At 41.7% G+C, this 21,148-nt stretch overlaps 1 protein-coding gene across 1 annotated transcript in view; it reads right to left on the bottom strand.

Annotated features, from left to right (window-relative positions):
- pdzd8 (PDZ domain containing 8) overlaps positions 1-21,148 on the bottom strand; it is a 47,590-nt gene that overhangs the window by 23,501 nt on the left and 2,941 nt on the right. Inside the window, exon 2 of the mRNA XM_023803999.2 lies at positions 2,006-2,131. Coding sequence (XP_023659767.1) covers positions 2,006-2,131 — 126 coding nt within the window. The remainder of the gene's footprint in view (positions 1-2,005; positions 2,132-21,148) is intronic.

Raw genomic sequence — 21,148 nt, 5'->3', positions numbered from 1 at the left:
GTATTCCTGCTTTATAAATCCTAGGAAAAACCACCACATCCCTTATTGATTTCTCTGCTAAAACCAGCAATTACCAGTGTGTCATTACTGAATCCTTACCAGCTATCAAAGCGGAGGCTTGAAAATGTTGTGAATGGTAGCTGGAAAAGTCATAATGGGATAATAAAAAATAGTGTAAAACATTCATAGAAAGTGTATACTAGCTCCAGTAAAACTGCGAGTGGAGCATTAAAATAGTCATCTGCTGACCCCTACAGGCTTGTCTTTGCAGGAACTGCTGCAAGTAATGATGGTATTTTATTTTAACCAACAGCGAACTAACTCACTGCACCTATTCAGGTGATGAGCACAGATTTAATTAGTAACATAAAACATGGAAAATTTAGACTTTAAAAGCCTTGATTGTAGGTCCTGTCAAGACTCTTGTTTTTCCTGAGACAAGAAAATGGGGGGGGAAAAAAAGAGCATTGTCTCCCCCTAGTGGGCCCATCTGAATACTTGGTCCCAGGTCAGATCAGATGAGACTTACAGAGTGTGTCCATTTTCTTTTTTTAACAGGAGTAAGCAGAGGCTGATTCTGTGTGCAACACGCTACTTTTCCATGTGCAATGACAGAGACGAAGGTGCAGGTATCATCTAACACACTGTGACACATGCAAAGTATGGCACCCAGAGGAAGTCAGCGCAAGCAAGCTAGGCATGAGATCAGTTCCATCATCTTGTGTGACAATGATCAGAACAAATGAAGTCTGCATTTATCATGGGGGCCACATAATCATCACGTATCAACCAATGAGGGCTAACGAAGGAATAAAATCAAAGAGAACCTAAGAGGGAATACAGGGGAGTGCCAGCAGTGTAAGACAAGCCACAGTGGGCTCCAGGCCCCACTGACTGTCTTGGCATGCCATCCGGAGGTGCTACTGCATTATTGATGCGAGCCGGCGGAGTCTGCTTGGGTGGCACAGGCTGCTCTCTGTAGCTTGTGTGAGGACAGATTGCCAGCAGCGCAGTTAATGTTACATGAGGGCAGAATGTGGTGGGCGGGTGCGCTTGGGACACAGGGCATGGGGCCGCGGGGCGGGGGCACGCCAACACACAAGGACAAAAGGCCCATTTTAAGGCTTGTCGCTGGCACGGTCACCAGACAGATCCCATTACTGCGGTACGTAACAAAGTCAGAGGGTGTCCTTTGAGCCACCTGCTTTTTTGTTTTTAACATGTTCGGTGGTGAAGGTTCCTGCAAGTCGCTCCCACCCCAACAAGGCAAACTAAGACATGGCAGAGCTGGGAAATGACACGACAGTGTAGCAATTAATATTCAATAACGGGGAACAGTTCAGAGAGTTAGTGGAACTGAGAGAGGAGAAAGAGAGTAAGTACTGTTGGATGAAAAGCTGAGAGTGTGAGGTCAGATTTCTAAACAGCTGCATATTAATGACTGATTAAATACATAAATACAGTATGTAGGCAGTATTCCTACATTATAATCTCATTACTTCTCAATATAAAACAGACATGCTGGGAGTATTTAAGGGGAGGCTTATAGGGTAATAGGACCCATAAAGCTCCTTCCTGAGGAGGCTTCACATTTCACACTCTATTGCACATGGCGCTGGGCGGCAGTCCAACTGCAGGGACGGAAGATCAATGGCCTTCCTCTCCCCATCAGGCTGCCAGTCTGCTGGTCAGTTTCAATATATTCATCATCACAGTACAGTGATGGAGGTGGGGAGGGGCTACTATGTATTCTAATACAAGTGCTCATCAGCAAACCGCCAACGAACGCACTGGGCCTTAAGACCTGAGACCACAATAGTGGAGATGGACTGCACACATAAATCATCCACACACACACTAACGGCTTAAATGCTAACAGCTAACAGGCTGGTTTACAATATTGGCTATCATGCTAATAGTTTACATGCCAACGGCTACCTCACGCTAACCGCTAACACGCTAACAGCTAACATGCTAATGCATATCATGCCAACGGCTGGCTTACCTGCTACACTCCACGAGGGTGACTCTGAGCCGGCCTTCCACCAAGTGGTTGTCATGGACAGAGAGGTCTAGATCAAAGGCTGCGGCCAGCGGAGGCTGCACTTGGAACGGAAAAAACGGTTTGTATCTGAAGAGAAAACAGAAGACAGGAGGAGGAGTTAATGACCAACCAGAATACACAGACTTAATTATTTACCCCACTCAAGGTACACAAGAAAAACTGACAAACATTAATATTTTCAAATCAGCTAATGATATGCTAATGATAATAGAACATCAAATTGGGCATTTGTATGGTGCAGCAGTGACAAGATACATACACAAGAGGGTGCACCATAGCAAATACAGTAGTACCTTAGAACTGAAATTTAATCCGTTCAGAACTCCAGATCGAATCCTAAAATGTTTGAGTTCTGATCGAATTTTCCCCATAAGAAATAATGGAAAACCAATTAATTGGTTCCCGGCCCCAAAAAATTACACCTAAATATGTTTTTTAGCATTTAAACACAAAATGAACTGGATAAAACAAGAAGAGCATATACTGTACTAGACACATCCAAGCACATTTTAAAAAAAGCAGTAATTTGTAAAGTAAGAAAATAAATGTATCCAAACAATGTGTCCTGCCCCAATCGTCCGCTCCTTCCGTGTGCCACGCCACCTCATTAACCCCGTGTGGAATCCCTGTGTGATCAGCTGTTTCTGGCTGTTGTCATTAGTCCTCTGTATTTAGTCCGCGTTTCAGTTTGTTTCTCCAGTTCAGTCATTGTATTGGGCGTCTGCATTTTGCCTGCCATACCTGTAATTAAACTCTGTATTCCCCGATACCCTGACGTCTGCGCCTTTGTCTCCGTTCTGTCCCTGCTCGGCACGACAATATTATTATAATTAAATGTATTAATGGTTTATTATTAATATTAAAATAATTAATAAGAAATCTTTATTTTTAAATGTATTTTATTATATAATAATAATTACTGTCACTGTCTATCATTGCCTAATTGTATTTTTACTGTCTAAATATATGTATTCAGCTAGTATAAACATGCACGATGCTATCACAGCGAATGCGAGGCTGAGACTGAAGCGTTACCCTTTGTTTCCGCTGAGAGACGTGACGCGCGACTCATTTCCCCGCGCGTACAAGTTCTTAGGTTCGGCGTTTACGGTTTGACTTCTGAGATTCAGATCGAGCTCTAGGTAAAAAAAAAAATTTAACTAGTTGGTTCAACTTTTAAGAAAGTTCTAATGAGTTCGAGAACTGAGGTACCACTGTATTTTGACATTGCAGTAGTATGGTAAATATATCAACAAGTCATCCTTTCCTTTTAATCTGAGATGAGTGCACCTCCTGCTACTTTCAGGGAACATGTCAAAGGTGTTGAAGTTAAGAGAACAGAGATGTTTACATGAGCCTTCCCAGGGCTGGCCAGCTAGTCATTACTAGCCAGATGGCTAATCCAATGCATTATTTACCAACAGCATTGTCACAAAGACAGCTGAGCAACTGTGGAAGAATTAGAGAGCTGCCTTTTGACTTCAGATATTCAGTTCCAGCTGCAGGAACTTTGGCATTCTGTAGCCAAAAACACAGCAAGCTGATAAGGATAACAGCCTGACACTTTTGGGAACATCCACAGTACTTTATACTGCAAAGGAATAAAAGGAAAAAGTCTCTTTTGACGGTAAAAAATAGAAAGAAAAAGCATACAGCACTGTGCATCTACCCATGAGTTACCAACAACATACCTAAATAAATTAAAATACAAAACAAAAAAAATCATGTATAATCTCAACTGCTGCTACAACAACTTGCTGCTCCTCATTATTTTTAGGGTATCCGTCTAGAAAGTCACATAATGAACAATCCCTGGTGCCTGCTTCCCTGAAACACCCCCAGGCCCAGGGGCACCACTAAAAATTTTGGGCCCCATGAAAGCATATCATATTGGACCCCCAGCCCAGGCCAATCCCAGGCCAATCCTTGGTCCCAATGTTACCCAGGGGCTTTTGAAATCATCATAACTTCACAGAGCCCCTGCCAGGACCCCCTCAGGGTGACAGCAGATGGACCCACAGAGCAGGGGCTGAATGGGCAGTCAGCTGAGCCGAAAGGGAATGACAGAAAAAACAGGGGCAAGATCGCACAACAGTCAAACTCCCACAGAGTCACATGGCTGCAAACATGGGCTTGATCAAAGGCTTAGAAACAGCACCCATGGAATTGGGCACCAGCCCGGTGTCAATGCTGAAGACAGGTCTGCATATCTCACTCAGCCTCTTGTCTGCCGAGCCCCATCCTTTCCTTGGGGTGCCACGTAACCAACAGGAATGTGGCTCCATTTCCCCATCCCCCTCCCAGCCCTAACCCTACATGAAGAAAATCAGGAAGGCCTCTTTCTTCTAGGTGTGTGGACTTTAAGTCAAGGGAGGTGATGCTACGATTTTACAATTCCTTGGTAAGACCCCACCTAGAATATTGTGTGCAGGTTTCCACAGGTGGAAATTAGCGGGAGAACATTTTAAAATGGATTTGAGAAAGCACTGTTTTACACAGCGTGTAGTTAGAGTATGGAATATGGAATAGTCTCCCAGTTAGTGTAGAACAAGCTAAAACTTTGGGTTCCTTTAAATCAGAGCTAGATAAGATTTTAACAACTCTGAGCTATTAGTTAAGTTCTCCGCCAATGGGCTTGATGGGCTGAATGGCCTCCACTCATTTCTTACTCGTAAATTTCTTAATGTTCTTTGCAGGTACCATCACCAGACCATCTTTATGCTCTTCATTGCACCAATTTCCCTTGGCCGAGGCCCACACACAGGGCAGACAGAGGCCACGGTGTACCGCCAGCCAAAGCTGGGTGGAGGCCACTGGGATGCTCTGGTGCTGACACCCTGCACTGATCCTTAAAAGTAATGGGGCCTTCAGGATCAGAAGCACAGTGCAACGTGAGGAGCAAGGTTACTTAAAACTCCCCAATCACACAGACAATATTATCATCAACAGCATATGCACAACAATTTATGGCTAAATATAGACTGAAAATTGTGCCAAAATTACACAGATGTATGAAAGATAAAAAAAAAAAGAAATAATATACACAACCTACAAATGCTCAAACCTAATACATATTTCATTTCATTTGTTGTGGTCGACAGAATGTCTGCCAAGCTCCGGAATATTACGATAAGATCTTGACTCCTTATGGAACTCCATTTTACCCTCTCATTGTACTTGCTGGGCTGCCTTCCCGGGCAGAGGAAGTGACCTCACTGAACAGAGGCGATGGCCAGGGAAGATATTTTGCAAGAACAGTGTTGGTGTGTCCACTATCTACACGAGCAAAGCAGGTACCATCTGTCCCTTTCTTTCCAGAACCTAAATGCCCCAGCGGACAGATGGGATAAAGCGAGAGTGGCCAATGGGGTCACGCACTAGCAATGCAATGCTTCTGCGCTTTTGTTTGCACCTGCGGACGGCAGCTATTAAAAATGCATCGCACGCAGAACCCTGGCCGGCCACTAAGCTGACACCGCATCACCTGCCCTAGGGCTGCACTCATGGTGAAAGCACATCCATGTAGCATAAAGAAGACAGCGTACTGTGGTGTGCTGGAACACCATTTTCACCTCTCTCCATCCACCACGTGCTCCTTCAAGGCACCAGCTGTGTCATATGTAAGACTGTCTAGAGCCATGTGGAGTTGCTCCAATAGACCATTTTTTCACAGCAGATCGGATCATGGAACTTCTCAAAAGTTAGCGTTTCCGAAAGTCAGCGTCAAATACTAGCAGCACAATAGAGCTGCAGCAGAATAGACCATTTCTGGGCGCTTTTCCACCACACAAAGTACGGTATTTTCGCTTTTCCATTGACTTCCAGTCGAGTACCAGTACCGAAAGTGCCAAACCAGCTGGGGTACTTCTTCAGTACTTTGGTACTTTGGGGTGGGACTTACAAACATATTTGCTGTTGATTGGTTATGCAAATAGCCTGCCACTGAAACACAAAATACAACCGCCTTCTTTTGAAACACACAGCGAACAGCGAGAAACAAAATAAAAACCAGTAGAAACAAAAATATTTAAAAAGTAAAATGGAAGGATGGACAAACAAGGAAACACAGGCTTTAAATTGCCATATGATCAGATGAACAGATCCAGCGAGATTTGGATGGCATGACTCGAAATAAAAGAATTTGCCGTAATAGCAAGCCGCTTGGAAGAAATGCGGCACACGCGAAACACAGAACAATGCCGCTTGAAAATCAAAAAACTTAAGCAGAACTACAGGAAAGTGAAGGATCATAATAATATGTGAATTCAGTGAAATAAATACCGCGCCGCGCTTTGTGATGATGTCAGTCAGGAGCAGTCATTGATGATGTCAATTGGCGCCGGTAACAGGTTTTACGCCAGTGGAAAACCGACACAAAGGAAGTACCATACTTTTGGTACATTATGGAAGTACCGAAAGTACGGTCCCTGCTGTGGTGGAAAAGTGCCCTTTGATGCACTTTAAAGGGGTACATTATCAAGACCTCAATATCAAGTTAACATAAGCATTAAAAGCATTTTAGTGGATTGACACCCATTTCATTACTAGATTTAAGGTATGATAAGATATGATAAGATATTAGATAAAGTTAGCAACACATAAAATTAACTATAAATGGCCTATTAACTGTAAATTCCATTCTCTATTGGAATTGCTATTTCATCCAACATTGTGGAATTAGAGGAAAAAAATGTTTCTAAAGACCTTTTTCTTTCTTTGTAGGGTGGTGGGCGTTTAGTAAAATATAATATTGGCTCTTGTGATCTCACCTCCCTGGGTTTTGCAAGCTTTTCCCTGTTCTATATTTTTAATAAACAAAAGAATAACTTTCCCAATGGTGTTGTCTTTGAGAAAATGTGTGAATACAGTGTTTTTTGCAATCTTTAGTTACAGTGAGGTTTCTCCTGATGACATGACACAATGGGTTTTTTTTCTCCTCTCCAGGTTATAAACTCTACATTTGTACTCCTTTTCTGAGTGACTGGAGCATGCCCATGCAGCACAGAAAATCATGGTAGGGACTATATGCAAGAATAGCATGGAGGAAAGGACACAGAAACTGCTTGACATACTATTCATGTTTGAGTTTATTAGTAATTATGTTATTAACATAATTTAGGTCTTCGGTTAGTTAAAAATAGGAATGATCAAACATTTAAAGATGCACCATATTGCAGAGTACACAGAGCAGTAAACAGCAGCAGCATAATCATTATCCAAGGTAAGCCTAAAATATGTTAACAACGCAAGTAACCTTAACAGTTAATACCAAATTTTACTTTTTAATAAACATACTGATGTAATCAGATACCACATAAACAACAAATAAGACGTTAAATGCCTCGAGCTAAACAGTTGCTGTTGTTACTAGCCGATCCCAGAGCCACGTCTGGCCAATATATACCATTAGGGCTGCAACAACTTAATCGATTAAACCGATTAAAATCGACTATTAAAATAGTTGGTAACTAATTTAATAATTCATTAGTTGGGTCAGCGTTATAATTAACATAACAGTTACCCCCTAATTTGGGAGCAGTAAATAACCAAAGCCGCGCTTGGCAGTAAAGCACCACTAAGCTGGATGCCGACCGCCATAAAAGAAAAACAAGATGAAAACCAGTGCAGTGCCTTGAGTAGCTTAAGTGATGAATTCTGGAAGAATTGGGAAAAAAAACGTTTGAAAAATGGTGGAGGCGGACACAGCAGAGTCTTGTTTTAATTCTGCCAGAAACTGTAGTATTTGACGATAATTAGTTGAAATTAGGTCGGAGAGACACTGATGTATTATGTGACGTTGTGGAGTTTTTGAATTATTTTATGCAATTATTCAGATTAACGCAAATCCTTCGTTCAGTTGTGTAGTGGAGGGTAAATGCAGATAAACGCCATTTACGCACCTTTTAAAATTTACAAAAAAGCGTTTACTCACCTTTTTTGAGATCACTAATGTTAAGGATATGGATAGTTACCCACCGTTTTTACATTTTATTTACAATTCATCACTGCAGCATGCGCACACAACCAAACACGTTTTAAAACGAAATTTGCTGCCTGCCGTTCACGGGTTTTTCCTCACCAATCGTCTTATTTGCGCCGTTCAGTCACTAAAGTCTATGGCATTTCACGAGAGCGGAAGCCAGCGCATTTTTAGCGCAAAATGTGGAAAAGGCCTTTTCTCAGCAATAAATGTCTACTTTGTTTGTCCACAATAAATGCAGACACACTCGCTCGCGTGCTCTCTCCCCCCGTCACATATATGTATCAACATTAAATAACATTATAGAATTATTTAATAACATTCCTAGTAGCAGCGGCGGCGGCAGTCTGTGCTTTTACATTATCTAAAGCACCATGCTGGTTACACTTTATAAAAAAAGACTGTTTTTCATTACATTGATTCAGCTGCTACAAAATTGTACTTTTTTTGTAATTTTTGTATGTGAGTTACTGGAAACAACCTTTGTACAAAGACAGTTTGGGTTATTAAAAAATGCTAGAAATCAAATTTGTTTTTGCCTCCCCCCCAATTAATAATCAATTATATTAAAATAATCGTTAGTTGCAGCCCTACAGATGATATTGACAAAAGTGGGTGATTTGTCTGTATACAGGCTAAGCTTTGAGAGGTTAAATGTATGGCTAACCTTGCATTATTGTCCATCAAACCTGAACTTTTTAAGATGTATTTGTATTGCAGTGAGGATATTTGAGTTTTGCTTTGCAATACTGACAGATGGCAGCATTTTCATTCACTTTTAATGTTTTAAAGTGGACCCTCATCCCCCAAGTGCCTTCTGTCCGCCACATTGGTAAGTAATCGAGAAGAAAAATTTTAATTCTATGCTTTTTAATAATGGAGCAGTCAAGTTTAAAGGGGCTTTAAATCAAGTATAAAGGGGTTTTAAATGCATTTTTGGGGGTTACTAGAATAGATTTACATGCTTTAGTGTTCCAAAAACACATTTTTCTCATACTATATATCTCCATTCACTCTTTATATAAGCTGAAACGTTATGGTAGAGCTTTAAGCTCCACCCCCAATCAGCCCAATGTCCTCTGATTGGTTACCTTGTCCTACACATTCCAACTCTTTCTTGCAGGCTACACACAGATCCTGGCAGGCAACTGACCAATAAGGATTGTGTTATGAGGTGAACCCAACAACTCAGCAATGAGGCATTTCAGGCAGATTAGAGATGAGTGGATTTTGCGATGAAAGTTACTCCCTTTGGCATGTACTTAAGACTTTGCAGATTCTTTACATGCACACAAAGCCATATAATACACTAAAGGAAAGGGAAACACCAGAAAAACATAACAGGGCACCTTTAATTGAATAATCGTGAAGGTTCTGTATCAGACATTCCAGGGTGACCTCAGTAAAGGAAGGATAAGGAGCTGTAACAATGCAGTTCGCAAGAAACTTTGACCTTGAAATAAGAAATTTATAACTGCATAAAATGAAATCCTGAACTTTCATGGAGCCATAGCTGAGCCATCTAACTAATAACAAAAAAGTTACAGCTCATAAGATAACATTCTTAATTTTCAGTTTTTTGCTGTCAGTTTCCAGATAAAATTTTACTAAGTGATTTATTGGGATATCTGTCCATAAACATGTATACAAGATTTCATCTCTGTGTCCAATGGTTTCCAAGCTATAAGCTTGGGTATTTTGGGTTATAGGGCTCCCTATTGGGCAATTTTTGTGAAATTTGTAGAGTCAGCTTGGAATGTCATACCAACTAGACATAGCAAGTTTGGTGAGAAATGGAAGTTTTGTTGATGAGAAATAGCTCAAGTGCAAACAGGCCACGCCCAAGAAATTAATTGGTCTGTAGCATCATAACAATCACCCTGACCAAAATCCTATGGATAATTTTGTTTGTCTAAATGGTCTCAAGGTGTTGCAGGGCTGAACAGTGTAGGACAGAGCTAGAAAAAGTAGATTTGGCACATTTTGAAAATTAGCTAAAGATCTAAGAAGTGGAGTTTGATGGTTTTGTTAGCAGATATGACTGCCTGAAACCAAGGAATGCAGAGAAGAGAATTTACATCCTGTGACCCATAATTCAGAAAATACGAGCCAAACCGTACAAAATAGCACTGTAGTGACACCATTAGGCTGACTGCAGTCTCTTTACAGGATCTGTTGCACCAGGGCACCAAACATCATGATTCTCAGTCACATTTGAGGGTAATTATAACTTAGCTGAAATCTTATTGAAATCTTATTGTCAGCCATGTTTGAAATTGATCATTAAGTGACTACCACTCCCAAGAAATTCCTTGCTCTGTAGCATTGTAACGATTTGCCTGATTAAATTCCTACGGACAACATTTTGTTTGCATGGTCTCAAGATACTGAAGTTCAGATTTTGTGTGAATCAGAGGAACTGTCTAGGACAAGTTTTGAAAAGTAGTTTTAACATTTTGTAAAATTAGCAAAAAAAAAAAATCGAAGTAGGCGAAGCTTCATAGACCCATTTGTAATATTGTTTGGCATGAGTCAGGGAATGTCTGGGAAAAAATAATTTTGTTTCTATTACCCATGGTTCCGGAGATACAGACCAAAATGTAAAACACTGAGCTAGAGCGCCACCATCAGGCCAATGGATATGATTTTGCTTGCCTGAGTAGTGAAGATAACAATAATAAGAAGAAATCTTTCATATATTATATTAATCATTATATATTAATTAAATTATTTTTATAAGAACATAAACTTACAAACAAGAGGAGGCCATTCGGCCCATCAAGCTCGTTTGGGAAGAACTTTAATAGCTCATCAGAGTTGTTCAAATCTTATGTAGCTCTGACCTAAAGGAACTCAGGGTTTTAGCTTGCACATTTTAGGATGGCACAGTGGTTAACACTGATGCCTCACACCACTGGGTTCAGGTCTCTGCCAGGATTCCATGTGTGTGGAGTTTGCATGTTCTCCCCGTGTCGTCGTTGGGTTTCTGGCGGGTATTCCAGTTTCCCTCCACAGTCCAGACACATGACGAGGCTGACTAGAGTTGAGCATAGGTGTATGTGTGAGTGTACGCTGCTATGGACTGGCACCCCATCCTGGGTTGTTCCCCGCCTTCTGCCTGTAGTATCTGGGATTGGCTCCGGACCCCCTCACAACCCTGAATAGGACAAGCACTTTCAGAAGATGAATGGATAACATAAATATATACACTGCAATTGGCGCAAGGCAGGAACCAACCACATGTTGCAGGGTGCACAGTCAGTCACATATACAGTCAATTTAGGCACTCCAATTCGCTTAAGTTTCAGCAGATCTGCACACAAAGTAGCGATATGCGGCGACAGTGCTAACCCAGTGTGCCACTGTACCACTAGGCTTGTACAATGCGCGATGTAATCGATAATCAGATTTAGTGTGAAAAAGGTTTTATTTTTAGGCCATATCGCCTAGCTCTACATACAATCTTAAACAACTGTATTCTTTCACGTTCATAAATATCAATAAACATAAAAAATAGTTCAAATAAAATGATCGCGGTCACCTTCAGCCTTGTAAAGACAAGCTCGCCTAACTGTATGTGTTATCAGGGAAAATAAAATGTGACTTTGTGCACTAATCTGGCATGTGCTGCGTTTGTGCCGGATTGGGCGGTTAAAATTTTTGTTTGTGTTGCTTTAGTTTCTGAGATATTAATGTTTGTTTACACGGTGACGTGACACCAGCATGACGTTGGCCCCCCATTTGCGTCTGATTTCCACCAGACCGATCGCAATTGTGTGTGCTGCATTTGTGCCGTAAAAACTGTCCTTTGTGCTGCTTTAGTTTCTGAGATATTAATGTTTGTAAGGTCCCCCCCCCCCCCCCATTTGTCCTCCTTCCTCCCCTGCACTGAGTCTGGCGTTCACAAGGGAAAGGGTTAACTCCAGTGTTATGCCGAGTTTTTCCTGCCTGCCGAGAATTACATGCATCTCGTGAAAAATGGGGGATGCAAATCTCGGCAGCTATGAAATCAGACTTGCCGAATAATGCACCCCACTTTAATTTTCTTTTTACACACAACGATTGCGATCGGTTTGGTTGAAATCAGACGCAAATGGGAGGGGGGGCAACCTTACAAACATTAATATCTCAGAAACTAAAGCAGCACAAAGGACAGTTTTGACGGCACCAACCAGCACAAACACAGCACACACGATTGCGATCGGTTTGGCGGAAATCAGACGCAAATGGGGGGCCAACTTCACACTCGTGTCATGTGACCATGTAAATGAACATTTATATTAACAGCACAAACAAAAATTTTAGCGGCACAAACGCGGCACATACGATTGAGATGAGTTTGGTTGAAATCTGAAACATAGGGGGCCAACTTCAAGCAGGTGATTTGTCGGCACTGTTTGTGTCTTGACACAACTCTCGGCAAAAAAATTATTTGACAGAATGTTGGTGGATAAGTTAAAGGTAAGTTCTACATTTGGCTACATTGTTATTTTTCAATTTCTAAATATCCCAATGTGACCTTTTTTAGTTTTGTTCAGCCCTATTCAAAACACGTAATACATTAACAAAAAATAATTAATGTTAATTGGTTATCATGCATCGTTTTATGTAAAATTATGTGGCTAAGCGACGGGGAAACCTTTGTTTTAGCGGCAATTATTTTGACATACGGGAATCATAATAGGCAAAATAAATAAAGTCAGAGTGATGACAAAGACAGGCTAGGCTACTGTGAGAAGCTAAATGGGACATATTTATGACTAACCTCACATTACTGGGTGAGTCCGTCAAACCTGAATGTCTTCTTTTAAGATGCATTTGCTTTGCAGTCATGTTGTAGTGATATTCAAGTCCTGTTTCGCAATACTGACCGACAACTGCATTCTCATTCACTTTTAATGTGAAGTTCTTCCACACAAATGATGCTTTCACTCTTTATTTGGACCCTCATAATGCATGTGTCATCTACCTTCCGCCATATTGTAATCCAGAAGGAAATTATTTATTGATGCTTTTTAATAAACAAGTAATCAAGTTTAACTGAGAAACTTAACTGAGAAATCGTGACTGCTCTATTTTATACAAATATGCTAAATTTGCTGAGCAGCAGAATGCTTCTAGGTTAAACATTTCTCAAAAAGCAGTACACAAGAACAAAGTGAAGCAGAAGACACTGCGAATGACCAGAATCCAGCCAGGTAAAGGGCGGAAGCAACATTCTAATGCCAGAGATGACCGTTAACTTATCTGACAGTTTCTCATGAATCACGGGATGACATCAAGTGACCTTCAAAAGGAATGGGAAACATTAAGTGCAGGTGTGAAGTGCACTGCTAGGACAGTTTGTATCAGGCTCCTAAACCCCATAAAGCAAGGAAGAAGCCCATCATTAATGAGAAACAGAGAACCAGGCTGCAGTTTGCAAAAAATAAATATATTATTCACAAACGCACACCCATAAATTGAGAAATGAGTGAAACAAAAAAATTGTGCCGTGGTCTCAATGTTTTCCACAGCTGTATATTTCTGGGTGAGACCTTTCATCTATGGGCTGTCACTCAACACCTAAAGTGGCGTTCAGCAAACTGGGCTCTGGCCAGCTGGGGAAACGTGGGAAACCTAGCAGCTTGTGGTCCTAAAAACCCAGGGAAGGTGTGGAATCTGCCGAAACACATCATATCACGTTTCCCTCTTCTGAGGGTGTCCATGGCACCAGCTGTGGCCGTAACTTAGATGGTTACAAGTGTCCATCATTCAGTATCAGCTTAAACAACCAAACCAAGATCACAATTAGGACCCGTACAGCATAGGCTCACGTCCCAGATCTTTATCCTGAAAAGACCATAGAAAAAAAAAATAATAAAAAATACACACATACACACACACACACACACACACACACACACACACACAGGTGAAGGGATTATAAAAATACAGGGCAGACAAGCAGCTGACAGGACCTGGGTGTTATATATCCAGGCTCTCTTTCTGTAACCCAACTCCGAAATCGGGGGGGGGGGGCATTAAAAAAAGAATCAGACTCATCCCACATGAAGAGACAGATGCTGACATAAAAAATACACACCCTATTCCAGGGAAAGAATAAATAAATAAATATCCCCCCCCAAAAAAAAAACTGGGTGAAATGACCTAAGCGTATTTGAGGGTTACGTAACAGTCAGGACGTAAGTGCTGCTGTCCCCTCCCCCCATATATCAGGGGGCTGTGAGCATGTGTGTTTTCATGCTTCCCATGTAAAGGATTCTGGGTCTTTCCTCTTCAGTGCGTCATCTACGCTATGTTCCGTTTACCTCAGGTTGGAACCTGGAACCGGGAATGACATCTCACCTGAGTTAACCACGTTCCAGTACAAGTTGGAAGGCCATTTAGCAATACCAGGGACCTGTTTCATAAACAGGATTTCTTGCTTAGCTGGACAACTTGTTGGATTTAAGGTATCGCAGTTTAAATGGGCTTTCTTAGCCCAGACTGCCTTAAATAAGGCAAATTATTGAACTAAGTTCTAGCCAAGTTCTTTGTTAGCCATTGTTAACCTTACCAGTTAAATACGAATAAAGGGCGCAGCCATCTTGAATTCTGAGGTCGGCGTTGTATGGATTCCTCAGACTTTACGAGTCAATATTCCAACTTCGTTCTTGTTGAAATTTCCTACTAGAAACTCCAAGTTACGAGTTCAAATTGAACGCAGCACTAGATCACACCACGAGTCAAAGGTCAAAGGTCACGGCAGTGCACAGAAAATAGGCCCCCAAACAGCTGTACTTAAGTCAAAACATTGGACTAATACGAAAGATTATAACCCTTTACACTTGACAGCTGCCCAAAACAGGTCATTACACTATGAAAGCCTACGTCAATGTGCTGACATGGAGCACCAAGACACAAACAGGAACACTACAAGGCCATGAAGGGGTTGCGTGGGGTCTGTCTAAAAGGGTGTGTAAACAACACTACACTGGGGCCTGGTCTTCCATTGCATGCAGATGGTTTTTAAAACACAACATCCATTGCAATCAAACTGGCTCCAAGAGAGCTGTGCCTGTGGATCCTGCCTCTGACCATAGGGAGGCCCAAGCGACAGCACATAGCCTCGTGCTTTAGCATACTCGGGGATGTGATGGGGGTTGTTCTGAGAGCCAGCGGTCATCCCATGTCCCTTTATCTGGGCCAGACTTTACTGGGAGATAATGCACACAAAAGCACTGGTGTATGTTTTTTTTTTTTTTTTTTTTTTTTTTTTTTTAAATCACATGATCTTACGCTAATCTTATGAAGGGCTCTTGGGCTCTGCAGGGAATCACGTGAAACATGACCCTATCAACTCACTGATCATTTCCCCCACAGGGAGCGGCTAGTTCGATAAAAGAACCGCTCCAGGGTGGTAGCGAGTCACCAGCTGCCCCTGCCTGGAGAACGAGTGCTGGGACTGGGACACAGTAGCAGAGACACCCAGGGATCCATGGCACATTGCAGCCCATGCCCATGTTTACTTTCTATGACCCTTCTCTGTATTAAAACACTGTTCACACGTTGGAACTGCACACCATCACAGATGCCATTAAAGTTGGGCTGTCACTCTCGATTATATCAAAAATCCAGTAATCTGATTAATCTGACGATTCATCAAGTAATCATTTAAAATATAATACAATATAATATAAATCACTGCATTTGGCACCAGGCAGGAACCAGCCAATCATTGCAGGGTCACACATACAGTTAATTTAAAGCAATCTAGTTCATTTAAATGTATGTTTCTGGAAAGTGGAAGGAAACCGGAGACCACTCCATACACGGAAAACTCCATACACACAAAGTGATGGTGGGCAGTGACATCACAACCCACTACACCACTGTGCTGCCCAAACAGTATTCTATGATTTGCAATGTTGACATTGACCTGACATTTCATGCACATGCAAATGTCATATCACAAGGACCGCAAGAGTCTGCTCGGTTCAAACCATCAATACATTGCACGAAGATATTTTTAGCCAGTCAAAGGAAAGAAAATTTAGCAAGCTTCGCAATTCTAACAATGGTTCCTTTTTAAAATGTAGTAGATGTTTAGAAAAAACGGCTAAAATTTACCTCTTTCGCATAAGCTCTACATGCGTTTGACACAATCAGAATCATTCTGGTCCTTACTGTTTCACTCAGTCACAGAGCATGCGGCACATCTGTGAGAAATTAAGCGAAATGTGTGAAGAGGGAATACGCAAACAAGAACCAACCACAAAAAGACATTCAACTTCTGCTGTATGGAAATTATTTTTATTTTATAAAGGCAATATTGAGCAAAAGCAAGTGATTCTCGACAGTGCTTTGTGTCTGTTGGCAGTACCACCAATGTATTTGACAGACTTTGATGGCAGATAAGTTTTATTTGGCTATAAAGTTTATTTTCAACTCTTAAATGTTGCAAAATCAAATATTGTTCAGCCTTACTCACTATAATACACTATGTGTTAAAAAAAGTTATTAATATTATATGATTAATATGCACCGTATTATGCAAGATGATGTGGCTAAATGACCGGGCTAACCATTGTTTTAGCAGCGATATTATTATTATTATTATTATTATTATTATTATTATTATTATTATTATTATTATGACAGAAACAGACAGTAAATTAAACAAACTGATTTAAAGTCAAAGTGATGCAAAGGACAGACTAGGCTACACCTAGAGGCTAAATGGCAGATAACTATGGCTAACCTCACAGTATTGGGTGATCCATCAAACCCAAGTCTTCAAGGTGTATATGTACTACAATCATGTTGTAGTAATATTAAAGTTCTGCTTTGCAATACTTGACAGAGAGCTGCATTTTCATTCACTTGAAATCTGAAATGCTTCCACACAACTGATGTTTTTCACTCTTTCACCCTTCATCCGCTATGCGCCGTCACTCTTTCATGATATTACTTAATAATCGAGAAGGAAAATTTTAAATTACTCGATTACTAAAAAAATGTCAATCATGTTACATCGAGTAATAGTGACAGCTCTACACTGAAGTGTTTAATCACATCTTGCTTGCAGCACCCTGATAGGCCACCGTGCAGACAGGAGGTTTCTAAACCTCCTGACCATGGAAAGCCCTCAAACAGCCTTACAGTGCAATGTAAAACAATTGCAAGTTGACTGCCCAGTGGATCTTCAAACGAAACATGCATTTTAAATCACCCCAGGGAAGATTTCTTCACCGTGACAGCCCTAGACATGGCTATGATGTTCACAGGCAGCCAGAACCCATAGCGATGTACTTTGAGATTTTAACCCCCATTTTATGCACCAGCTCACCAGTAGGTCTTATAAGTAAGCAAAAGTACCAATAAACATTCACTTACATTAGCATAAAACCTCCAAATTTTTCATAATTTTAAAAAAATGTACACGCAACTCAAAGTGCGCTGCCCAAAAATGTTGTCTGGTCTGACTGTGCATGCCCGATTTGTAGGGATGGGCCAAAGCAGTTCTGATCCGATATCGATACAGATTCTCATACAAGACCTCTTAACTTTAATATTTTTTATTATATATATATAATATATATAATAATCATTGTGAGGTTTCCTCCCTAAGTCAAGAAACATGCTGAAACTAACTGAGTTGCCAAATTGCCCATAGGTGCCCAGTATGAGTGACTGGCATGTGAGTGTGCCCTACGATGAGCTAGTGGCCCATCCTGGGTTGTTCTCTGCCTTACGTCCGTAGGCTCCGGACCCTCCGCGACCCTTGTTTGTATATCTTGTTTCATGCATTTTTGAGGCGTTTGCAGTTCAATTTCAGTATCTTCCAAGAGAGTATACACAGGAAGTGAAGGCTTAAAATGCCCCACAATTTTTCTCCCACTGGAAACAGCATCACTTACACTTTGTTGCAATAGCAGCCCCTTAAGCATCACAAGCTGCAGCAAGTGCGCAAAACACCTTAAGCTAGCAACTCCCAAAGCAAGATTTTTTATTAAATGTTTTATTAAACTTTGTGCACATGTCCCCTATAATGTTCCACAGCATAGACTAAATGTTTCCAAAACAGAAAGGTGCAGATCAGCTAAAAAAAAAAAAACATATGACCGGCTGAGAAGGTGGCCATACATGCATCTGGGTTACTCCCTTTCCAGGTTGCTATGACCATGCCATGAATAGTTTCAATAGGATTATATGGTGTAACAATCAACACTGCATAGGAGTACGTTTTTAATACTGCTGGAGGCTTCAAAACTTCACATCTTAACACACAAAAAAGCTCATGAGAGCAGGAGTGGCTAAGACACCATCGTACCAGTGCTTCTGACTGCAAGTTAAAATGACATCTTGCACATAACAATGGGTGAAGAACATTCCCAGCACAGTTCTCATAGCATAGCCCTCATAACATCCATATACAGGGCATTTCACTCTGTACCTCCCCCCCCCCACACTAGAACCAGCAGCTGATGAGAGCACACATAGCATGGACACCCACACCACACATAGCCATAGCAGAACTAACCATTCTGCATTGATTTCAGACTCCAGATGATCAATGTGAGCCACAATGTGGGAACAGAGTTATGAGTTCACACTCCTCCAAATCTCCCACACAAAATGGGGTGCACAGTAGGAATAAAGAGACTGTGGCCTATGACACCAGAGAGCCTGCAGATCACCTTCAACTTTCTCAGTAACCCTTCAGTAACCCAGAAGAGGCTGAGCGCCAGATCACATCATTGTAGAACACCAGAAAGGACAAGGGGGGAAAGCCTGGACACTTGGGAGAATGGAGAGGCAGGCATAATCTGTCAAGGCTAGGAGAACAGTACCTCATCTCACGCAGGAAAAACCCAAGCGGATAGGACAGTAAACCAGAAACAGTCCAACAGTATGTTCAGTACTACATGCCAGAATTAGCCACAAACAACAGTGAGAATGACAACAGTGAAGCCGTCGAGGAGCAAGAGATCTTGACCCTGGATAGTAGTCTTATTAGCATACAGAACTGGACACATTCTTCACAGACTCACGTGAGTCACAGTACAATGCTAGGCCTCAACACCTGAAGAGGCAGCTCACCCGATAGAGCCTCAATCCCATCAAGGATGGTTTTCCCTTAAGGTAAAGTGGACGATGCACCATGATTTGTTCAGGCAGCTCTGGAGAAGCTCTGGGGGCAAGAGCTTGCAGTTTATAGACTGCTCCAACCCCCCACTGCTGGACCATCTGCCCACTCCGTCCAAACCATAACCCCAGAACCACTCCACGGCAAGTGTCTTCAGCATGCTCCGCACACCACTGCATGATTTTGTCTTCTAGAGGGGCACAGAGGAACCCCCAAGTTTCCTGCTGAAGCTTCACAGGTTTCCACATACCATTTCCTCCACAAACTGTAAGGTGGTCAATGGCCTCCCCCATGGGCATTTGACATGGTCTCATCTCCATGCCAAACCACAATTTCCCCTAGAGCTTAAGGGGCTATATGCATTCAGCCATCAAGCTGTGTTATGGTAGTGGTGTTCTATATGGAGGATTTTAATAATTACACAGGACCAACAAAACCCAGCACCAGAAACTTAGTGCACATGTCCCCTATAATGTTCCACAGCATAGACTAAATGTTTCCAAAACAGAAAGGTGCAGATCAGCTAAAAAAAAACATATGACCGGCTGAGAAGGTGGCCATACATACATCTGGGTTACTCCCTTTCCAGGTTGCTATGACCATGCCATGAATAGTTTCAATAGGATTATATGGTGTAACAATCAACACTGCACAGGAGTAAGTTTTTAATACTGCTGGAGGCTTCAAAACTTCACATCTTAACACACCAATCCAACTGACAAAAAAAAGCTCATGAGAGCAGGAGTGGCTAAGACACCATCGTACCAGTGCTTCTGACTGCAAGTTAAAATGACATCTTGCACATAACCATGGGTGAAGAACATTCCCAGCACAGAGGAACCCCCAAGTTTCCTGCTGAAACTTCACAGGTTTCCACATACCATTTCCTCCACAAACTGTAAGGTGGTCAATGGCCTCCCCCGTAGGCATTTGACATGGTGTCATCTCCATGCCAAACCACAAAGCTTTGTTATTCAAGCTCACTGTGCACAAGACTAAGAAAGCCTGTAGGTAACAGCCACTATCATAAAGGGATCCATTGTCTAGCTTACCATTAGGCATGTAACGATGAATTGTGAATCGGTTAAAAATCGATGTAAATGTATGACGATTTAAACCAGCTGATGTGGAAAATGAATCACTACTTTAAGAGTACTTCACAGTACTTTAACAGAAAAACTGGTATAATATTACATTTGATTTCACATCGTCAGTTCAACGTCAGATATCAATGTGTATTCACGTCGATGTTGCACGTCGGTTTTTGGTTTTGACCAAACGTGAGATGGTGAGCGACCGCTGGGCGGCACGGTGCCGCAGTGCTTAGCACTGCTGCCTCACAGCAAGAAGATCCTGGGTTCAGTCCCGGGTCCTTTCTGTGTGGAGTTTGCACGCTCTCCCCATGTTCACATGCGTTTTCACTGGGGGCTCCGGTTTCCTCCCACGGTCCAAAACCATGCAGGATAGGTTGATTGGGGAGTCTAAACTGGCCCTGTAGTTGTGTGAGTGTGTGCGCCCTGTGGTATGTTGGCAACTGTCCGGGGTCGGTTCCCGCCTGTGCCCTTTGTTCCCGGGATAGGCTCCAGTCCCCCCGCGACCCCAGTTTTATCTTTCTGGTAATCACAAACGAAAAGGTGAGAGAAGCACAGACAAGACAAAAACTGCATGCAAACATTGTAAAAGACTGATAACATACACAAATTGCACAACGAACATGCTTCAGCATGTCCACCAGCACCAGTGAGCTCAAGTCACCAACACCAGAGCAAAAATTACTAAAAGGGCAAACCACGCTAAAAAGCTGCACATGCAAGCCTGAGTTTATTTATTTGAAGATTTTTATTATATACTTATTTTAATTTGGGATTTTTAAAAAACAGTATTTTATTCAATTTCAGTTGCACTGTTAAGAAGGGGATACATTTTGCACAGTTTAGAAAGATAAAGGAATATTTTTTAATAAATTTGTCTG

The sequence above is a fragment of the Paramormyrops kingsleyae genome, chromosome 3 (genome assembly GCF_048594095.1).
Source record: "Paramormyrops kingsleyae isolate MSU_618 chromosome 3, PKINGS_0.4, whole genome shotgun sequence".
Taxonomy (NCBI): domain Eukaryota; kingdom Metazoa; phylum Chordata; class Actinopteri; order Osteoglossiformes; family Mormyridae; genus Paramormyrops; species Paramormyrops kingsleyae.
This window is presented reverse-complemented; position numbering and strand designations above follow the sequence as displayed.